Source organism: Hoplias malabaricus, chromosome X2 (assembly GCF_029633855.1).
Source record: "Hoplias malabaricus isolate fHopMal1 chromosome X2, fHopMal1.hap1, whole genome shotgun sequence".
In the NCBI taxonomy this organism is placed as follows: domain Eukaryota; kingdom Metazoa; phylum Chordata; class Actinopteri; order Characiformes; family Erythrinidae; genus Hoplias; species Hoplias malabaricus.
The window spans coordinates 24,486,955-24,508,538 of NC_089819.1; the positions used below are offsets into that span (position 1 = coordinate 24,486,955).

A 21,584-nucleotide genomic window follows, 5' to 3' on the forward strand; every position below is an offset into this window, starting at 1 on the left:
ATGTTTGTCATTAAAGCAAAAAATAAAATTTAATATTTTTGTTTGTGGGCTCCCCCTACAGTTCCAGAGTGTAATTCACATTTACAGCGCAGACCTACAATCAATAAGGAGAGGGGTGTAACTTCCTCTATAAGTTACATATGGCAATTTCCACTTCATGGTTTCTACTCGGCTCTACTGAGCCCTTTTTTGCCTTTCCATTGGGTAAATTTGGTTGTGGTACCTGCTCACTACTGGTTCCAAGTGAGCCAAATAGGGACTAAACATGGCGTGTAAACCTTGCAGAGCGCTGACTGGCCCGAGAGACTTGTCAATGATGATGATGATGATGTAATGCAGACATACAGCACCAACATCGATCTATTACAAGAACACTACTAATTTTTCTTTTTTTTTTTTTGCTCCTGGGGCACCCCCTAGTGTAATTAAAATGTACAGCACTCTACTAAAATAAATAGGGAGGGGGGTCTCTATTCGCCATATTCACTGCTCATAAATAGTGTCTACACACGTTGGGACGCAGTGTAAGATCAGATTTCTCTTGGCTTTCTGGTAATCTTTGCCTCTCTGCCTTGTGCCTCAGGCCTAACCGCAGCCAGGCAGTGGCGGGGAGAGTGGATCAGTGAGACAGCCACGTGGGTCAGTTCATTCAACACTAACAACTTCCAGGTGTGTGGCAGAGCTCCATGCAGAAGAAAGCATTGGCTGGCAGCACACTTTCACAACCGGCTGCAGCTAGTGCCCACAGAGCCCAGACGCAGCCAGGGCACAGGGACAAAACTGCCGGCAAATTACTGACACAATGTTCAGTTGATTTTGACAAGGAGGACTACACAGCGAGCCAACGTCTGAACACCACAATATGCAAATCCACTGATGGTAAGCAGGTTCGGGCCAGTGCTTGGACGGGAGACCTCCAAGGAAAGCTTAGGTGACTGCTGGAAGTGTTGCTGATGGGCACTCTCCCTGTGGTCTGTGTGGATCCCAATGCCTGGGTGCACTGACAGGGACACTACACTGAACAGTTGGTGCTGTCCTTCAGATTAGATGTAAATCCGAGGTCCTGACTCTGAGGTAATTTAAAACTACAAGGAATTGCTGAAGTGATTTCCCAATAACGTGAGACTTCCGTTAAGGGGTGAACTTTGCTTACACAACCCCTGTTAAAGAACTGATTACAAAATACAACACATGGAGTCACAGTAAATGTAGATATGAAATTGCTGAACCTAAGACAGACAGAGGGAGAACACACCACACTCCTCACAGACAGTCATCTGGAGGAAACCCACACAGAGATGGGGAGAACACACCACACTCCTCACAGACAGTCACCTGGAGGAAACCCACGCAGACACAGAGAGAACACACCACACTCCTCACAGTCACCCGGAGGAAATCCACGCAGACACAGGCTGAACACACCACTCTCCTCACAGACAGTCACCTGGAGGAAACCCACACAGACAGAGGGAGAACACACCACACTCCTTACAGACAGTCCCCCGGAGGAAACCCACGCAGACACTGGGAGAACACACCACACTCCTCACAGACAGTCCCCAGGAGCAAACCCACGCAGACACAGAGAGAACACACCACACTCCTCACAGACAGTCCCCCGGAGGAAACCCACACAGACACAGGGAGAACACACCACACTCCTCACAGACAGTCCCCAGGAGCAAACCCACGCAGACAGAGGGAGAACACACCACACTCCTTACAGACAGTCACCTGGAGGAAACCCACGCAGACACAGAGAGAACACACCACACTCCTCACAGTCACCCGGAGGAAACCCACGCAGACACAGAGAGAACACACCACACTCACTGACAGTCACCAGAGCGGGACTCGAACCCACAACCTCCAGGACGCTGGAGCTGTGCGACTGTGACACTAACCTGCAGCTATATATAACTATAACATATATTACGTTTCCATTTTGCCGTGGCCTAATGCTTAGAGGGCATGCTTGGAACTGAAGGGTCACTTGTTGCAACAGGAAAGTTGGGGGCGGGGGAAGTGAAGGAACAGCACTGATCAAGGCGCCTACTTTCCAACTACCCCGAGTACTGGGATGGCTGCCAGCTGCTTTGGGTGTGTGCTCACTTCCCCTAGTGAACTACTGTGTGTGTGTATTGGTGTGTTTACTAACACAGGTGAGTTAAATGCAGAGGGGCCTATTTGTTGTACGCTGTGTAATGGCAATAAAAGCACATTTACATTTGTGTTAAAAAGCAAACCACAAAAACAAGCAAACCGGCTGCTTCGGCTTGAAGATCGGCCATAAAACAACAAAGGTGATGGTAACTGATATGGCGAATTATTACCTTTGGAGTCTACATAAATCCATCCAGATATAAATACATAGGGGGAGGGCAAAAGCATGCCTTACGTAAACACATCTCACACAAAAATAAATGACAGATGAATGAGTTTTGAGGCACTTCTGATACCTTAGTTTATTTGGTAAGAAGAACGTGTACAGATTATGGGTCCCTTCATTGTGACGTCTACAGCTACACATGATTTCAGTTTTCTTTTCCCAAAACCTTTGCTATGCACAGGGACAGGAGGATCTAGCTACTGCGAGGCAAGCATTACACATAAACCAACAAATCAAAGTAAAGAAACAATGGAGAAGCAAGCAAATCAATGCCGTGAAGATGAGTAAAAACCAATAAATCGACGACAGAATTTTTAAAAATGTCATGCAACATGGACTTTGAAAGAAAAAAGAAAAAGTGATGGCTAGTCAAATGCATCCTCAGTAGACTCTGATCGCACAAATAAAAAGCGTTCCAAGTGTTGCCTCCGCTCACACACACGATGCAAGCATGAAAGCAGACGTTTGCTACTTAGCAAGGAAGCCGTGTAAATAATAAAAGAAGTTATGTACAGAAAAAGCCGGAATGTGATGTTAACGCATTCTCCAAATGCCACGCCTCCTTTCACACCTTCCAAACCAACGGAAAAATAACACACAAAACAAACACCAGACAAATTCACAAGAGTTAACCACACGAGGAAACTGTGCGTGAGTCACATTTGATTAAAACGGTCTTTTGAGATTTTATTTTTCATTATTCATTAATCAAATTTCAACAGAGGAATACATAAAGAACTCGGGGAGAAGTAGCAAAAATGTTATATAGGTCACCTCTTTCCACAATCAAATATGCATCAACTCAACTTCTTATTCTCGTCACCTGCCGTTTAGACTCCTCTCCGAGGTCCTACAAAACCTTAGAGTCTGAAAACATGACGAACGTAACGCAGATCTACAGACTTTAACAGATGGGTGGAGCTCCTGTCTGAAGGAAGACAGTGTTGTTAAGGTAATCAGTGTGCGGAGGGCGCTCCCGTGTGGAACCACCAACATTTGCACATGAAAGTGAAACAGAATTCCCTTCTTCGCAGAACGCCAGTAAAAGGATGGAAAATAAATGAAAAGCCTACGTCCCTCACGTTCTCCTTAGGGCTGTAAATCAAACAAGGTTCACCTCTAAGCGCCAAAGCATTAAGGTTTAGTTTTTACTTCACTTGATTATTCGTGAACGCCATGCCGTCACATCGAGGACTAGCTACAGTACGTGTTGTAACTTGGAGGTTACCAAGTCCTGTAACCAACTTCAGGCACATAGAAGTACAGAACTGGGGCTGTTTGACCTTACTGTAGGGAAGCTGTAGAGTAACAGCAGTGAAGTGGGGAAATCAATTCAAGGCCATTGAAAAGCAAAGAGGGTGAAAGGGTCTGAGAGGTAGAGCTCAACGGTGTTTAGTGAGGTGTTCATGGAGAGCAGAAGATAAACCTGTAATGCTACTGTTCACAAACAAAACCTCAGGGAGAAGGCTGTTCTGTCGGAACTGGTCCATCGTTGGGAACAATTCATGAAGACGACACATTGTACCACATCTCCCTTGGTTTATTATTTTCATTAACCTTCGGACAGAACCCCACGAGCCTGGTTCCTTCAAAACGTAAATCCCTTCGCCTCTCAGATGGATGCTTCATGAGTGAGCAAAGACATGGAAGTGTAGTACTGTGACTTTAACTGAAAAGGGCCATTACTGCCATTAAACTGATAAAGCTGCAGGACTGCAGCTAAACTGTGTTCCCAAATGGGAGTATTCAGTTTCACAGGATCTCCAATTTTCTCCATCGCTGGGCCAAACTGAGACCATCAAAACTGGTTATGGAACAGTGATCTTGAAACCATTCAGCGCACACACTTGAGTTTTTCTTCTCCGTCACAGTCTCACCGTACGCAGACTCCAGTTTTCTTGGTGAACAGTTCTCAGGGAGGGTGTGTTTCTCTCTCTTGACGTTGTACAACACAAATTCTCAAACTCTGGGGATGTGAAGTTGATTCAAACAATAATAATAATAAACGACATTTTCAATAAAAATGGGCAGAACTGTATCTTAGTTACCACTCCCTGCATTTCTGCACTAATATAAAGAGAACCCAACTCATGGCACCACTCAGGGTAGTCTTTTCTCATTAAGAGTAAGGAAATAAATCAAAGAGCCCACTTGTCCAGATACGCAGAGGATAAAGATTGCTCCTGCAGTACATGTTCAGACAGACAGCTCAGACTGAGAAGAAGCCCCATGCATTCAACCGAACAAATAAAAATGAAAGCAAAAAGAATTAGGGAGATATATATATATTAAAAAAAAAGAAAAAGAAAAAGAAAAAAAAAAGAAAAAAAAAAAAAAAATCAACAACGGGACACGCCTTCCTTGGCCCCCACCAAGACTGTGAGCAATGCAATGACAGGTCTTGCACAGAACGCAGAAGGGAAGCAAGTTATCAGCAAGGGAAGGGGGACGAGGAGGAGGAGGAGGGGGAAAAGAAAAAGAAACGGAGACAGTTCTGCAGAGTTATCGTCTATATCTGATACACGGGAACAACCCTTTCTGCATTTGTTTCAGTAACCAGTCAAAAAGTCATTGTTTTCCGTTGTTATTTTCATTTCACTTTTGTTAGTGCTTTCCCAGCTCTACTCTCCTCATTTGGTGAAGGCGGCCACCACGGCCCAGAGCAGCTCGTTGGCGTTGGCCTTCATGCTCTCGCCCTCGGGCTCCAGGTCCAAGAGCTGCCGTACCCTCTTCATGGCCAGGTCGTACTGGTCGTCCAGCAGCGGGGCGAAAGCGTTCTCCAGCACGTCCGAAGAGTGGGCCAGGAAGATGAGGGCCAGCAGGCGTTTATCCATGCGGTGAGGGTCGTTCACCCACTTGTCCAGAACGGCCTCCTGCACCTTCTTGATGAGTCGCTGCTTGATGTTGTTGTTGGTCAGTGGGTGCGTGGTCATGTCAAAGAGGAGGAAGTTCTGTTTCTCTGTGGTGAGCACGCCTTTCTCCACTAAGTTCTTTGCCAGACGCTCACGCACGTTCCGCAGCTGATAGTGGAGCTTCAGCGGGTTCCACGTCTCACCTTTGGGAAAATCAGAACCACAATCAGTTCATTTGGCGTCCACACTGAACAAGCACAAGAACACAATTTACGATCGAGAGCCCAGTTAAACGTGGATGGGGCGTATAAAGCCCAAAAATTCATGCACATGTTTGAAGCTTTATATTAGCCCTAAAAGGTAGGTTCAGCGTAACAGGATGTTTTTGCATCCAAACGATAATTGTCCGAGAGCACAGCAGTGAAGAGCCGTTTTTGCTCGCTTCTTTTTTCTTCTCCATTCTTGTTTACTCTATTTTTACGCTGTGCTCTTATTTGTCCAAGCTCCTTTTATCTGTTATACCTCATTTAACCTCGTCTTCACACTCTTACGTAAATGAGGGTCCAGCGCCGTGATTGGAGAAGCTCAGATGAGGAGGCGGGACAATTCTAAAATGTCTGCACTCGATGTAAGATGCAGTACAAAAATCAGACTGGCTTGTTTTATCTAATGTTTTCAGACCACTAAAAAGAAAGACTGGGTGGACTTGTTTCACAGTTTGTAGGTTGGTGGGCTCCAGATTCCTAAATTGATGTGCGTAGGAGTTTTTTCATATCACATACTCTGTGATTTTTTCAATATTTTTAAAGCTGTATGAGCAGATGAAACTAGCCTTTTCCAAACCGTTTGGTACCATTTTCATGTGATATACATCCAATACAATTTGCTTGACAACTTAAAATAATATAAACTGTTTATAACTATTTTATTGAATAAAAATAAATAAAAAAATCATCAGGAGAGATATTTCTTTGATTAAAACACTGTGGGTTTACTGCCATTCATGGGTTCTGCTCTAATCCTGAGCAGATTTTTAAAACACTTTTTTTTTTAAACAAAGATGGCAGCTCCTTCTCCCAGACTCTTTGATCTCAGTCTCTGACCCTTTAGCTCCCCACACTGAGCAACTTCCTGCTGAGCTCATAGCCTCTGTGTCTGCCAGGACTGGACCTTTAAATCAGCAGCTTGGATAAGAGCAAGTCTGAATCTGGCTCTTCATTCTTAATTCTTCCCATACCACGTTGTGATTAAAAAGGTGAACATATTAATAAACTCTGGATGTGGCAGGGCTTTTGAGTATGTGCTTCATTGCATTAAAAAAAAAAAAAAAAAAAAAAAAAAAAAAAAAAAAAAAAAACCAAGCTAGAGCTGGACGATACGGGCAAAATTTATATCACGATATATTCCTTCATCGATATCGATATGAACAATAAAAAAAAGCCACAGAAAAACTGCCAGGAACTGAAAGCACCTTCAAACAACACCCTCTGGGCTTTGTCAATAATAATATTTTTAAAGTAACTTTAAAGCTGACAGCAGCTCCTTGTAATGACCATCAGTCAGTGACAGATGCTGTAAAAAATGTGCATTAAAATATTGAAAATGTTTATAAAATCCCATTATTGTTATTGAAACATTTTATATTGCGATGTATATTGATATTGAATTATTGTCCAGCCCTAATACAGTACGTGCAACAAGGAAAAATTAGATATTGTGGAACTCTGCTTCACAATACATTATTAAGAAGTGTAAATCTTTAATTTATTATTAAAATAAACCTATAACAAAATTGGGTTCCACTTCCAAAAACCTACAACCACTTTTCAGTGCAAAAGGCCGACAGTCGTGAGAACAATCCTCAGTCCAAGTTATGACGATAACAATAACGTTCTCACCACTAAGGAGTTCAATCCAACTCTGTACAGTCTCTGGGGGCTGGGTCTCTTTAATGTGTTTCAAAGCCTCGTCCAACAGCACGTCTCCGGTTGGAGCATCAGATTTACATATGACCTGTAAAAACAAAATAAAAATACAACGATAATTCACTTCTTAAAAGAACGCCCACCCTTATTTGCTTTGTCCTGTTCATGGCATGTGCATTTTTCTCGTAGGCAATTATTGTACGAACGATATTGAGGTATAACTGTAAACACCATTTAACTTTACTCTCGACTAGGTGTGGGCGATATGGCCCTAAAACAATATCATGATACGTCAGGTCTCTTAGGCAATCACTATATTATCGGTGATATGTAAAAAAACACTGAGAATAATTTTATTCATTTCAAGAACACACTACTACAACAAAAATTTTATAGCAACGTGAATTATATTAAATTAATAATAGACTTAATTTCTTCTTTCTTTTAGTTACATTTTATTTTAGTACAAATCTAACAATTTCAAACTGGAGAAATAACAACAAATAAATGTGTAAACATTTGCTTATTTTATGAGCAACCGTAACTTTCCAAGATTCTGACACTGTATAAAAATATTTAGAACATTGCTATTTAACATGACTGAAGTCACTCCTCTCATGGAGGAAATTCTGAACACAAATTTCCACTGTACATGTCGCTGTGCCTAAATGACTCACGTAATGAATGTACGCCATATTACCTGTATCTGCAGGACGTCATTACGTAAATCTTACGCATTATATTACTACGATAATCATAATATTAATTTTATTTATTCAATAGACTATAACCTAATGAGCAAAGAACGTAGTACTTTATAAACGCTCTGTATGGAAAGCCCATGAGCCCATAAAAATCAAACATTGCCCTCTTGTGTCTGAGCAGTGCATAGAACTAAATTATTCCATTTATTAGAGTAGTCAAATTTTGGAATGCCAAATTCCTGTAGAAATGAGGGTCCCTCTTCTACCCAGAATGCTGAATCAGGTGTGTTTAATAAGGGAGAATGCTAAAGGCTGAAGGGCTGTGGTCTGTTCATCCGAAGAGATAGAGCTGCATCTAGTATTTTCAGAATGAACCGAAATGCTGTTTCTAATAATCCAACCTCAGAAGCTGACATTACTTATGCTCTTGTGGTTGTGTGCAATCAATCTCCACAGTTGAATATTCTAACATCTACTTTAGAGCCTTTACAGAAGTGTAGAAGCTGTTGACTTTGAATGACTCATGTCTCATTCGACGTGTCTCATTCACTCATCTTCCTTATAATCCCTTCATAAAGATCAGGGTCACATCGGGTCAGGAGTTCACCTGGAAACATTGGGCGCAAGACAGGAACACACCGGTCCATCACAGGGGTATCACACACTCATCGAGTCTGTGGACAATCTAAATCATCCAATCGGCCTACTAACATGTCTGGACTGTGGGAGAACACAGGAGCACACAGAAAATCCCACACAAGAAGAACACACTAATTTCCTCACAGGCAATGGGACACAGACCCAAGTCGGGGATCGAAACTACAACCCCAGGATCCAGGGGCCACTTGCACAAAACACGTCCAAGTTTCTTTAAAATAAAATCGGTTGCACAAACCCCCCCCCCCCAACCCTTTTCCTTAAAGTTTTTTTTCCCCATATCTTTGTCTTATCCCTTAAGGAACGCCTTAAAGTTCGTTGAACATGTCTGAGTTTATGGCGATAAACAAACAGGGAGAACCCACTGGATACGCTTAATGATGAACAGTTCATTTTAAATGACAGATTTGATCGGCAGTCAATCCATGATTTGTTTCCTCACGCTAGTTTCCTCAGCTGAGCTCTTCCTGCTGCGATGCAGCTAATGATTGCTCTCCGATTTTATGCTACGGGATCCTTTCTCGTCAGTAATAGGCGAGGTATGTCATGTCAATAAAAATTTTTGCACTGATATATGTTTACAACAATCTCAAATTAGTAAAAAAATACATGTAGCGTTACTAAAAATAAAGAAATACAGTGGTAACAGTAATAAAAAGAAATAATAAAGTTTTAAGTGGTTACATATCGAAGACGTGATGACTGGCTGGAGCAGTAACATAGGCACTGGCTGTATGACGGGAGGTGGGGGTGGGGGGGTGGAATAACGAAGAGTAGGTGGTGAATGTGGGGAGACGAAGCGTAGATACGGATTAACTTAGCACGAATTTCGATGTCTGCTATTTACACTAATGCTAAATTGCTAAAGCTACAATTTGCTAATCTTAAAAGCTCACTCAAGTCTGGGCGCTGGGAGACTCGCCTATTGGGGTCAGTGGCCATTTCCAGCCGCCGGCTCGGGTTCGTTTCTAGAGTCATGGTTCGTTGGTGGAGGCAAAAAATATTCAAATGCCTTGTTTGTATCTTGGAAAGTTCGTTAGTAGAGGTTCCACTGTACTAGCTTTTCCTGCTCTGACCAATTTGTCTTGTTTTTTCTTCCATTTTTCCTGGAAGTGCAGTAAATCCCTTACCACACTTCCTTTCTTAAGGAAATCTTTTAAGGGACTCTGTGCAACACCCATAAGTAAATCCCTCAGCGATGGAGAAGTGAAGCCTTAAGTGTCATATTTAAGGGGAAAACTTAAGGTGTTTCGTGCAGTGCCGCAGGCACCGTCTGGCAGTGACTCTACCAGTGTGATATACAACTGATTACAAATATTCATCTTCTTCATAAAATCATTTCCTTGTGTGAGCTCTGAACTCTAGAAATGCCTCCGTTCATCTTGAGAGGTCATCTGCTGACAAACCACTTTCACAGATGAGAGTCTGCACAGGGGGAATTTTCCAGAGTTTTGTATCTGTTCTATACTCACACTTTTACTGACAATGTCAGGCCAAGGTCCTTCCAGCACTCTACTATTAAACCAGAACTCCCTTTACCTCCAATCAGAAACATCTCAGGAACTTACTGTACTGTTAACCAACCCTTAACGGATAATGGCAGGAACTACATTAGTTGTGAGGTTGGTGTGAATAGAAGTGAACAGGACAAGGCGAGAGAAGGAAAGGCATCTAGAGCGTGCTGGACACAGGCCGAGGACACAAGCTGCTTCATGTTTACAGTGAGTTGGCTGTCTGGCAATAAACACAGTCCCACCTTCCTGGCGAGCAGGCTTTTTCTTCTCATGCCACAGGCCTCCAGCTGCAGCCTCCCCCGTAAAGCCAGCTCAATGAGCATGCAACCTCTCAGTCCTGATGAAATGCAGTCATTCCAGAAGGAAGTGTAGCCCTAAGCAGAGAGACAGAGAAAATACATCAGAAAACAGTGTAAGAAACACACACACACACACACACACATATATGTTATATATATATTTATTAGTGCTGTTCCATATCGAACTGTTTGCAATAATGTCGTCATAATTTTTAAACACACACAGGGAGAACACACCACACTCCTCACAGAGAGCCACCCGGAGGAAACCCACGCAGACACAGGGAGAACACACCACACTCCTCACAGACAGTCACCCGGAGGAAACCCACACAGACACAGGGAGAACACACCACACTCCTCACAGACAGTCACCTGGAGGAAACCCACGCAGACACAGAGAGAACACACCACGCTCCTCACAGACAGTCACGCGAAGGAAACCCACGCAGACACAGGGAGAACACACCACACGCCTCACAGATAGTCACCCAGAGGAAACCCACGCAGACACAGGGAGAACACATCACGCTTCTCAAAGACAGTCACCCGAAGCGGGAATCGAACCAACAACCTCCAGGCCCCTGGAGCTGTGTGACTGCGACACTACCTGCTGCAGCACCGTGCCACCTTACATACATTTAATATAATTAATATACATGTTTTTTGTCGTAATAGTGTGTACTTAAAACTAATAAAAAGAGAGAGAGAATGTTTTACTGACTACTTCATAAACGTGGCTCCTATTCAAGCCAGAAAAACTAGAGAAACAGTGAGGCACACATACACATCTCACAACATAGGTCACTTGGACTTCATGTTTAGTCATAAGAAGCTAGCCACGTTTATTGATATTACGATGCCATCAGCAATGGGGTGAATGAGTTGGGTAAAATTGTAGTTATTTTCTAATTAAGGCACAGTCCTGTTTTCACAAACAGAAACACAGACATGGCTTTAAATTTGAACGCTAAATGTAGGGTGTCCGACTGTGTTTTAGTGAAGGTCATGTACACAGCAGAGTGTCTGGTTGCCTACAACAAACCTCTCTCTCTTATAGAAGCTAAATGTCCAAATTTAATACTAATTACATTGTTCTTGATGTTGCAGCCTAGAATTAAACCAGCAGCTCACATGATTTTAAAACTGCACTCTTTCAAAGTAAACACAGCTGATCTTTCAGCCTTTATCTAAAGCTCGAATTAAACTTAAACTGGTCATTAGCATCGGTTTTATTTCAGTAAACCATTTTATTTTCATTAAGATTTTATGGGTTCTAACATTTTAATATTAGGGCCTTTTAAACCTGCACTTTTAGTGCTATTAAACCAAACCCTGGTTCATTTTCACCCTTGACTTGTGCACGAGAAAAAAAAGGAATCACACTCCAAAACAACTGTACTGAGACCATCGAGAGGAGGTGGTCTCGGTCTAGTCCCAAACTTATGCAGCAGATCTGAGCTAAACGGCTTCGGTGTATTGGCCACAGCAGAGCAGGTACATGGAGAACTGGTTAAAGTTTAGCTGCTAACCATAGAACTAGCACAGAAACATGCACTAGACCAGAACACAGGTGTTTCTTCCTGTGTTCACTTTCCTGGTCCTGCCTCAGTCAGATCTGACCAATCGGTGGAGGACATTCTCAGTTTGTGGTGATGCATTGTGGCGTACTGCTTCCTGTGTGAAAACCGACCAAACAAGGGGAAAATTCTCAAAGAGATTTATGAACTGATTCAGACCTAAGCCCTAAGGCTATAAAAGGACCAAACCATTAATGAGTAATCTACAAGATAAGTGGGTTATGACGGAAGCGATAATAAACATAACATGAACATAAACAGATAACAACCCCTCTTTCCAGATGATTGTTTCTTTGTGGGCATTTTTTGTTTCTGCGTTTTGCTGCAAATGAACTGTCCTCTGGGAACACAGCAATACAGTTACACTTACAATCGTTCTGCAAACAGAACAGCATTAGAAGAAATAATGTTTCCAAAGCCCTTTTTCATGTCTAATGCCACCGGTTTCCAGCGCTACAACTGCGATGTCATGTTTACCAGCGAGCTTAGTGTGCGGTAGTCTTCTTTAACAAGGCTACTTTTGTGAAGGCCAAGCGACCTACTCCAGAAAAAAGCTACTGTGGAACAACAAGCTTCTTTCAAGGCCATGGCACCGCTGCGGACCCTTCACACATACAGTGGAGCTTTAGGAGGAGATGGAGGGCACTTTAATGAGAGGATTATCTGCTCCCGAGGCCATGATGCCACTCTAAAATGTGTTTAGTTTAAAAAGAGATGTCAACAACAGTTTTATTTATCATTCATTAGCTATTAGACTAATGGCAAATCAGAGTAAACAGCTGGATTTTGATGACTTCTAGACATGAGGAAATGACATTCCTGGTGTTTGTGTTAAAGTCTAAACACAACAACACATTTAAAAACAGAACCTCAGTGCATGTGCATGTTTATTTAGGGACCTGGGGGTATTGCACAAATCAGGATTTCTCTATGAAAGTGTCAAACAAATAAATACAGTGGAGTTTGAGTTCCTAACTTGTGTTTATTGATCGTCAGAAAACATGTTATTTCTTACTAATTCAAGGAATAAGGTTTAAAAGACCGTTGGTCCCCCCCCCCCAAACGGTGTTGGGAAACTCTAATAGGCGTCTTGCCTGTGACGTAGATGGTGGACAACAACTCTAGAAGCTGCACTTAATTTAATGCAAAATCAGGAAAAGGTGTGTTGTTTTTGGCTGCAATCATTCAATGTACAGTGGGACATCTGTGCACAAATGGCCCAAAGATCCCAAAATATCCAGAAAATGGACTAAATTGTTCAATGGTCCACTTTAAACGGGCACTTTGGAAAGGACCATCCGCACACTCCGTTATCTGTAGCTCATTTCACTGGCGCTTTTCCAACAATATGGGCATGTAAGGACACCAACGAAAGGTGTTCAAGAGCCTCTGTAACATGGAGGTAAACAGGGTAAGGACACTCACTTCGCCTGTTTTAGTTGGTGTTAGTTAACGTTAGCTTGACTTGCTAAACTCGGTGGCTCAGATTATACTCGGCTACATAGCTTTATAGGAGGTTTATAGTGTCGGATGAATTCGAGTTCGACTTCGATCACATTTACAAGAATAACGGTACCTCTAAATTTGAGTTTAGCTTATTGCAAGGCTATTGTCATGAATAGTGTTGGTTATTTAGCTAGCTGTTTTACCGCGGCGTTGTTCAGCTGTTGTCCACCAGTGACGTCACGGTTGCATTTAATTTTTCTTCTTAGAATAGTATGAGGAGACAGAGCAGCTAGACTTGCCCTCTGAATTAGATATGGTAAAAAATTTGTCAAAAGTAAATAAAATAAAATGAAATCAGAAAAGACCACTGGGACACACTGCAAGTTATGAAAATTAAAAAAGGCCACCTTAAGCTTGTGCATGGAACTCACCATCAGCCATGATGATATAGTAGAGTAGCGACATTGTTTAAACTCTTTCATGCCACAGAGGAATTATATTATAATTATATTCTTATAGGGCTGTGGTTATCTCCAATATTTGAATATTTTACACCAAGAATTTGAATGCTCACTCTAGTAGGTAGATTAGCCCTACACTAAAAAAAAACACCTAAATGTAACATGCATACATCATCTTCATCACTTCAACAGCAAAAGGATAATAAAACATGTGCCTGTTATTTTTTTTTTATATTTTGGGTGAGGTCAGGACACTGCAAGGTAAAAGTGTCCTTCTTGTTTCTTCATCCAGAGGCCAGTTCATATGGACTGTGAAACAGCCGGTATGCAAATTAGCCCCTCCAAATCTGAGGACATGGTAATCGCCCAGATAAGGACTGAATAGAGGAGAGAACAATGTCAATTGGAGGAGTTAATGTATCTTGTGCCTCTTTCGCACACAAACTCCTTAGAACTTCTAGAGAACTTCTGGAAGGTCGGGTCCATAGATGTCCCGGAGTGGTCTTTTACACGTGCAGTGGGAGCTTTTCTGTGTCTGGCGCACTGTTGCAGTGGAGGGAAAAAAACACACATGCTTTAGGCGTGGGTGTTGTGTGTGGTCACATTCACAGATACATCTCCTCCAGGTAGACTCCAGAACGTTTCTGGATTACCGTGCATGTGTGAAAAGGGCGCTGTGGTCTCCTTCACGAGTGATGTAACAGGGATTGTCCAATCAACCTTAGCTTAGGTACAGTGGCTACAGTAATACTGTTTCTTCACCACACTGTAGCGACGAAGAGGGAGCTGAGCAATAAAACAACGCTCTCGGTTTACCTAATGATCCCTGTCCAAACCCTCACCTATGGTCATGCACTTTGGGTAATGACAGAAAGAGCGAGACTGTTGATAGAAGCTTTTTCCATTGGATTGCTGGGCTCAATTTCCTGATCTGTGAGAAACTCAGTAGAAACACTGCTCTTTTACATTGAGAAGAGCCAGGTGAAGTGGTTCAGGCATTTGATAATGACGCCTCTGGCACGGCCAACTAGGTGGTGGCCCCAAGGCAGACCTAGGACCCCGATGAAGGGGCTATATCTCCAGACTGACCTGAGAATGCCTGGATCAGTGTTTAAATAACTTTACTATAACCCTGTGATACATTGTACAGCTCAAGGAGAAGTGTGTCATGTTTTGACTGTCTCCATCTTCAATGTAACCCTGTATCAGCAGAGAGTAGATTTTAAGGACAAATATGAATCAGTTTACAGTATCTTTTTACACAGATTACACGCTCATAAGCACAACATTCACATTGAGAGTTTGTACCCCTTTTGCAACAGTAACAGTTACTAATAATTTGGGAAGAATTTACATTTCTGTGAGAAAGTAATTGCATTCAGTCCTAAGTATGTGAGGGAGCTCAGGTGCAGATGGAAGACAAGTACCTCATCACAAAAGCCACTCCAACTAAAATACTGCATTTAAATACATCACTACAGAATGTAGTTCTTGAACTCCACGACTTAGAAAGGGGTGATGGGGACGGAGGACAACAGCTGTGGGTTTCACCATACACTTGATCTTAAAATTTTTTTTTAAATCAGGTCTATTTTGTCCATTAATAAGTCCAAATGTTTTAAAGGTTTTAATGAAATCTTTGCTGGACTATTTTGAATTGTTGGACGAGTAAAACATTTAAAGTCAAGGTTTAACTTATACAGGGGGTCCTCGACTTACAACGTTGATCCGTTCCTACGTCGCGTCATAAACCGATTTTCGGTGTAAGTCAGAACATACGTACATACTGTACGTAAATATCATACTGTAAGCACTGATCTTATCCTAACACCTATCCTCCTCGGTCCCGAGCCGCGTATTCCTCCGCCGCGCCGCACACACCAAACACGAAGCTCACGTTACGACGTTTACGACGCAAAACCACTTAAGTCGAAACAAGGCTTTATACAGTAAATGGGAGATGTGTCGTAACCACAAAACATCGTAATTCTGGACTGACGTAACCCGAGGACCTCCTGTACTGTATTTTGTAATTGAGTCGGTCTGTAAGTTCTACCTCTTATGGGTTGTACCTCAATGAGCTGTTACAACCACTTCAATGTGTCAATGTCTTTCAACAAAACATGTATCCACTTTGAATTTGAAAAGGAGTTAACAACTGGATGAAGAGTAAAACTTCTGTTGTTATTCCAACAAAAGGCTTTATGCCTTTATGTTTGTAGTTCACTTCCCTTAAAGTAATACAATGTAAGAATTAGCTTTATCTTCTGAGCACCCCCTACCTGCTGCTGAGTGTAATTCATGCTACAGTTTCACCCTCGCTCGCTTACTTAAACACAACCAGCACTCTCTCACAAACAAACACCTCTCTCACTCTCTCACTCACTTATTGAGAGAAGTTTAAAAAAAGTATAGGACGGCTCTGAGCGCCGGCTAATTTTGAGCCAGGGGAATGTGTGTAATTGAATAAAATAATGTTGTAACTTCAGTTATTTAATCCACACAGCAACCGGCAAAAAAAAGCACTTACCATATTCAACGTCTAATGTGAAAAAGTGGCATGTCCATACCAGGAATACTGAGATAGATACTTCTTGTAGCATTGCAACCATCCACCTGGGAGCTATGAGCTAAAACGTTACCCATTTCTCACGAGAGTCCCCCACCCCATGATTCAGAAGTTGCTTAGTGCAGTAAACCAGAAGAGGACCTACTGTAGCTGCCACAGAGGCTCTATTCGCCCTATTACAGCTCTGTGAAACATTACAATCAGAAGCTGTAAGTGTTCCTTTAAAAGGCTACGCACCACCTAATGGAGTGCCCTGAAGACTTCACGTGAGGACTTGATAGACATGAATTTAACGGACAAAACCCAAAGTTGCTCCAGACATTTCACAAAGTTCCTGCATCACTGCTGGACCACTGTGAAGATTACGATGATCACATGGGAATCAGATGAAGAGTGTGGATCAGCAGTGACCATAGGGGAGACTATAGATCATAAAAATGCAATTGCACCAAGAGAACACTGCAGAACAACCCAGTGGTCAGAACTGGGAATTCCCGTTGTTAAGTTAACCTAAGTTTTGATTAAATAAACATGCAAACTAAAATAAACTACACGCAGCATGTCTTTAAATGTAGCCATCTTCACAACGAAGAGTTGTTGTCCAACATCTACATCTCACACGTCATTAAGGACAGATACTGAAGACAGTGGTGAGGCTTGAAGTCTGCGCTTTAAAAAATGATTTCCTACGATTCATGGATGTATTTAACACCAAAACAAAAGATGTAAACAAAATGGCACTGACCTTATGACATTCTACTAGTGACAATAAACAGGACATATTCAACTAACCCTCTGTATTTTGTCTTAAATTAAGTTACCAAACAGTCACTATAGATTTCCTGTTATGCAAAGCAATAAGAAAATTGTTCCCACACAACTGTGGGTGGCATTACCATACACTTCATGATTGTAATGATGTTGTAACGGCTTTAAATAGGTCTCAGTTGACTTTCCCCATCTAAAAACCACCCAATCTATATTAACAGAATTTGAGCTCATGAAGTGTAAGACAAACAAACAAACAAACACACAGAAGACATCTCAATCCGTGGATAATCCTTGTAGAAGTCTTTTGGTCAGTTCTATGTTCGTATTTTAAACATGAGTTTGAACAGCAGTGGCAAGTAGACCACACCAAAAGAAAAAATGCGAACAAACGACTGTTTTAACCCAACCAAACCTCCCAAATGTAAACACGCACTAAACTAAATAAACATAGCTGTAATTTAAATAGGTTATTACACATGAAACCACCATTTCTGCAATCCATTTCTACGTGGATCATTATATTAAACTAACACAACTAAAGCTCGACAGACGTAACTCGACTGAAAACATCGTCTTACACGCTCTGTGTAAATCCACGCAAGTTTCTGGAAGATGAAGTTGCTTGTTTAAGAGGCAAGTCAAACCCATCTTGTTTAAGGCGAGGCAAAGTGTAATAAAAGGGAAATGCAGGTCTCTGTTTGAAAAGGGTTGGTTATTTAACCTTTGTCCTGTTCAGATTACCATGCCTTACTTTGATCACTCTCTCTGGCATCGATTCGCAGAACCAGGATATTACTCTCAGGTACAGTATTTAACCCCAGCTTTCTGACAGCCAGTGTAACCTTTTAACAGTGTTTAGCTGAACACCATGCCACTTGCTGATAAAGTACAAAACACTCACATGCACAGATTTGCGCTCAAGGACCCTAACTGGCATTTCAGGTTTTAGTAAGGAAAGACTGAATAAAGGGTGAATAAAAACAAGTGTGTAAGACTCAGGAACAATGTGCTTTTATAAGAATTTTAACGCAAATTCTGAGAAGAAAATATAAACAGGATCAAATTCATTATCTGTTACCCTTATCCAGTTCAGGGTCGCAGTGGGTCCAGAGCCTACCTAGAATCATTGGGCGCAAGGCAGGAATACACCCTGGAAGGGGCGCCAGTCCTACACAGGGCAACACACACTCACACATTCACTCACACACTCACACCTACGGACACTTTTGAGTCGCCAATCCACCTACCAACGTGTGTTTTTGGACTGTGGGAGGAAACCGGAGCACCCGGACGAAACCCACGCAGACACAGAGAGAACACACCACACTCCTCACAGACAGTCACCCGGAAGAAACCCACGCGGACACGGGGAGAACACACCAACTCCTCACAGACAGTCACCCGGAGCGGGAATCCAACCCACAACCTCCAGGTCCCTGGAGCTGTGTGACTGCGACAGTAACCTGCTGCGCCACCGTGCCGCCCAACAGGATCAAATTGTCTTATGTAATATTTGAAGCCTCTGGAGTCAATTGTTTAGTGGCCAGGGAAAGAGGAAAGAAAAAAATAAATAAAACCCACAAAAGCAGCAAATTCCTTTACACAGATAAAAGGCATGTAGTGATATTCCAAAATCTACAAGAGTACATCCAAACTAATGAGATGTATACGGTCTCAAAGTGAAACCTAAATTTACATTAACGTTGGATTTACTCAATTAATTTACCTACAATTCCTCATATGAAAATGCATTTCCAACTTGAGTTTATTTAATAATAATTGGCTGTGCACTTCCTCTTATAGTTATTGTGTATTGTTCTTGTTTTAAAAGTGAGCAATGGGTCCTTGTAAGGGTTAGTCATTGTTTTTTCGGAATACCTGCATAAGTCAAAGGTTGAGATGTAAATTAAGCCATTAAGAGCACTGTGGCGATGATTAATTAAATGTACAGAAACTCACTGATGTCTTTAAAGTAGTGGTCAAAGGAACCAGAAGTGTGGCCGTGTACAACATAACTGTAGCCAGTTTATTTATAATATAAACTAGACTACCAGTAAACATACACATCCACTGAACTTCACAAGCAATACTGATTATTGGTTAAAAGGTAGTACATCATGAACTTTTTTTTGTCTAGATCTTATGTCTCACAAAAAGTCTCAGACATTACTCTTTCTATAAATTGTGCTGTTTCAGTAGAAACTAATGTCTGAATGCCTCTGTTCTCATCTGAAAAACTGAATTGTGATGGACTGGAACCCGATGTGGGGTGTTTTTCTGCCTTGCGCCCCAATGACTGTGAGTAAGTGCTGGACCCACCATGACCCTGATCAGGATGAGGCATACAGACGATGACCAGATTAATACATGAACTGTGCAGGTTTATACAGTGTAATTCACTTTTAAGCACAAAGTATCCTATAATAATGTCTCTTGATATGAGCCTAAACTGTTCTGAGTTCAGATAAGTTAAGGACACAAGTGTTAACGTCTCTTTTAAAGCGCACTTGTGTCCTTAAATCATCTGAACTCAGAACAGTTTAGGCTCATATCAAGAGACGGTTGACTCTGAATACTAACGTGAGAAAGGCTCATCAGAAAACGAGGACGTGACTGGCTTTATTCCAACACAAATGCACTAATACCGATCAAATATAAAGGTTTATTTTAACTTTGAGTGTTAAAAATGAGTGTTCCTCGGCAAACAGCTGACAATTATGGCGTTTCGGGAAACAGCTGACTTTTTTTTTTTATCAGATACATTTTTACGTAATCGATGGTTTTCCCTAATTTAAATATAAACAGTCAAACTAAACTACTCGAGGCTGATAGTAGAATTGGTACCGTTAAGGATTTCACTAAAAAATAAACAACAACATAAGAACCTGCTGTTTAGGCCAAAGTTAGCCGGAAAGGAGTTAGCCTAGCGCTGCAATTCCCCAATCCACCTTAAGTAGTGCGGCGGTTCAAATACAACTTAACTTCGGCTTCTGCACGAACTGACAACTATAAACAAAACTGCGCCTTATATCCCCAACTGAGCTACCTAGCGATAAGTCTGTTGCATTTAAGGTGGACTGGATAATTAGATTAAGCTTAATAATGGATACAAATTGACGAGTTAAACATATAGCTAGCGTACTACAGCCAGAGTGAGTCCTGTCCGCTGTGACTTCAGCTCCTTTAGCAAACGTAGCCAAAATCCTGAAGTGCAAGAATGACGCTACTGTAGCTTTTAAGGTGGAACGAAAAATCCGTTCCTCACAGGAAGCTAATCTCAATCTAATATAAAATCTTTAATATAGACAAAAACGAAATTTTGACTTAGGCTTTCTAACCATAAACCCGCAACCTTTAATCCGTAAAATCCCGAGGAGGCAAATTGGAACGGCTAACATTGACTGCATTTAAGGTGGACTGGATCATTAGAATAGGGAGTCAGGTTCAGCATAAATAACACCGAAAACAACTCATGATGCCGTAAAAGCACAGACTTTATAATCTATTTTTAGGAAATCATATAATCTGGCTTCAAAAATCCTACGGCGCTAGAGTGAATCGGTTACTGCAGTTAAGGTGGACCGGAATGTTGGGACGCTACAGGAGGCTATCTTATCGTTAACTCGTCGTATAACCTTACAAAACACAAACACAGGCATAAATATTTAAGTTTAACCTCTCTGTCTTTGAGGCCCAGCAGCAGAACTTCTTCCATGAGAGTAAGCCGCGTTTCTTTGGAGTCTGCGGCGTCGTCGTCTTCCTGGTCTTCACGGCGGGGCTCGTGGTCGTCCTCCCCGACCGGGCCCTTCTCCCGCTCGGCCGCCGCGGCGCCTCGCCTCTGCACCAGGCCTGAGCTCCGCTGGGTCAACGAAGACATGGCGAGCTGCGAACAAACACACACGAAACAGCACCTCCGAGCCCGCTCTCGCCTCCTTTACTTGGCCCCGAACATACAGAACCACACTGGTCTAATCGGAGCCAAACGCCAGAACCTCCAGGGAACAAACACACGGCGCTGAAATCTCTACCCGACAGCCGTTAATACCTCACCGAGCCCCGGGCAACATCTAACATGGCGGCCGCGGCTTGCGTCAGCACTGAATGTGGATGTGGCATCGTCCAGCCTTTCTCAGGTGAAGAGGAGGCTCGCAAACAAACAGGAAAATGGGAATGATTCAGGGTTTGTTTGTGTTTATGGACACTGTATCTGCAAAGACTTTGTCTTCACACTAAAATCAATCTAAATAGACGAGAATAAACAGGAATAAAGAGCCCGTATCCTGGAAAAGTTACCCCCCCGAGTTATACTTTTTTTTTTGTAAACATTGTACAAAATGCGGTGTAGGCTCCATATGATTTATTTGTTTGAACAATACACTTATATTCCGTTTAAACCCAATTACACTGAAAAATG

General features: G+C 42.1%; 1 protein-coding gene across 1 annotated transcript; it reads right to left on the reverse strand.

The window, feature by feature from the left end:
* Window positions 1-2,438: 2,438 nt before the first annotated feature.
* Window positions 2,439-21,440, reverse strand: LOC136676501 (Golgi phosphoprotein 3). The gene is made up of 4 exons (XM_066653580.1): window positions 20,847-21,440; window positions 10,287-10,418; window positions 7,143-7,257; window positions 2,439-5,447 (listed from the first exon to the last, which is right to left on the reverse strand). The coding sequence occupies exons 1-4, from the start codon at window positions 21,045-21,047 to the stop codon at window positions 5,023-5,025; spliced, it is 873 nt and encodes a 290-aa protein (XP_066509677.1). The 5' UTR covers window positions 21,048-21,440; the 3' UTR covers window positions 2,439-5,022.
* Between the last annotated feature and the right edge of the window lie 144 nt (window positions 21,441-21,584).

Bases quoted from the DNA above. Each gene is read 5' to 3' on its own strand.
- LOC136676501 (XM_066653580.1), bottom strand. From the start codon at position 21,047: ATGTCTTCGTTGACCCAGCGGAGCTCAGGCCTGGTGCAGAGGCGAGGC. The intron at 10,419-20,846 runs GTTAAACTTAAA...CTCTCTGCTTAG, and splicing joins TGGGCCTCAAAGACAGAGAG to GGCTACACTTCCTTCTGGAA. The intron at 7,258-10,286 runs GTGGGACTGTGT...TTGTTTTTACAG, and splicing joins AAAGCCTGCTCGCCAGGAAG to GTCATATGTAAATCTGATGC.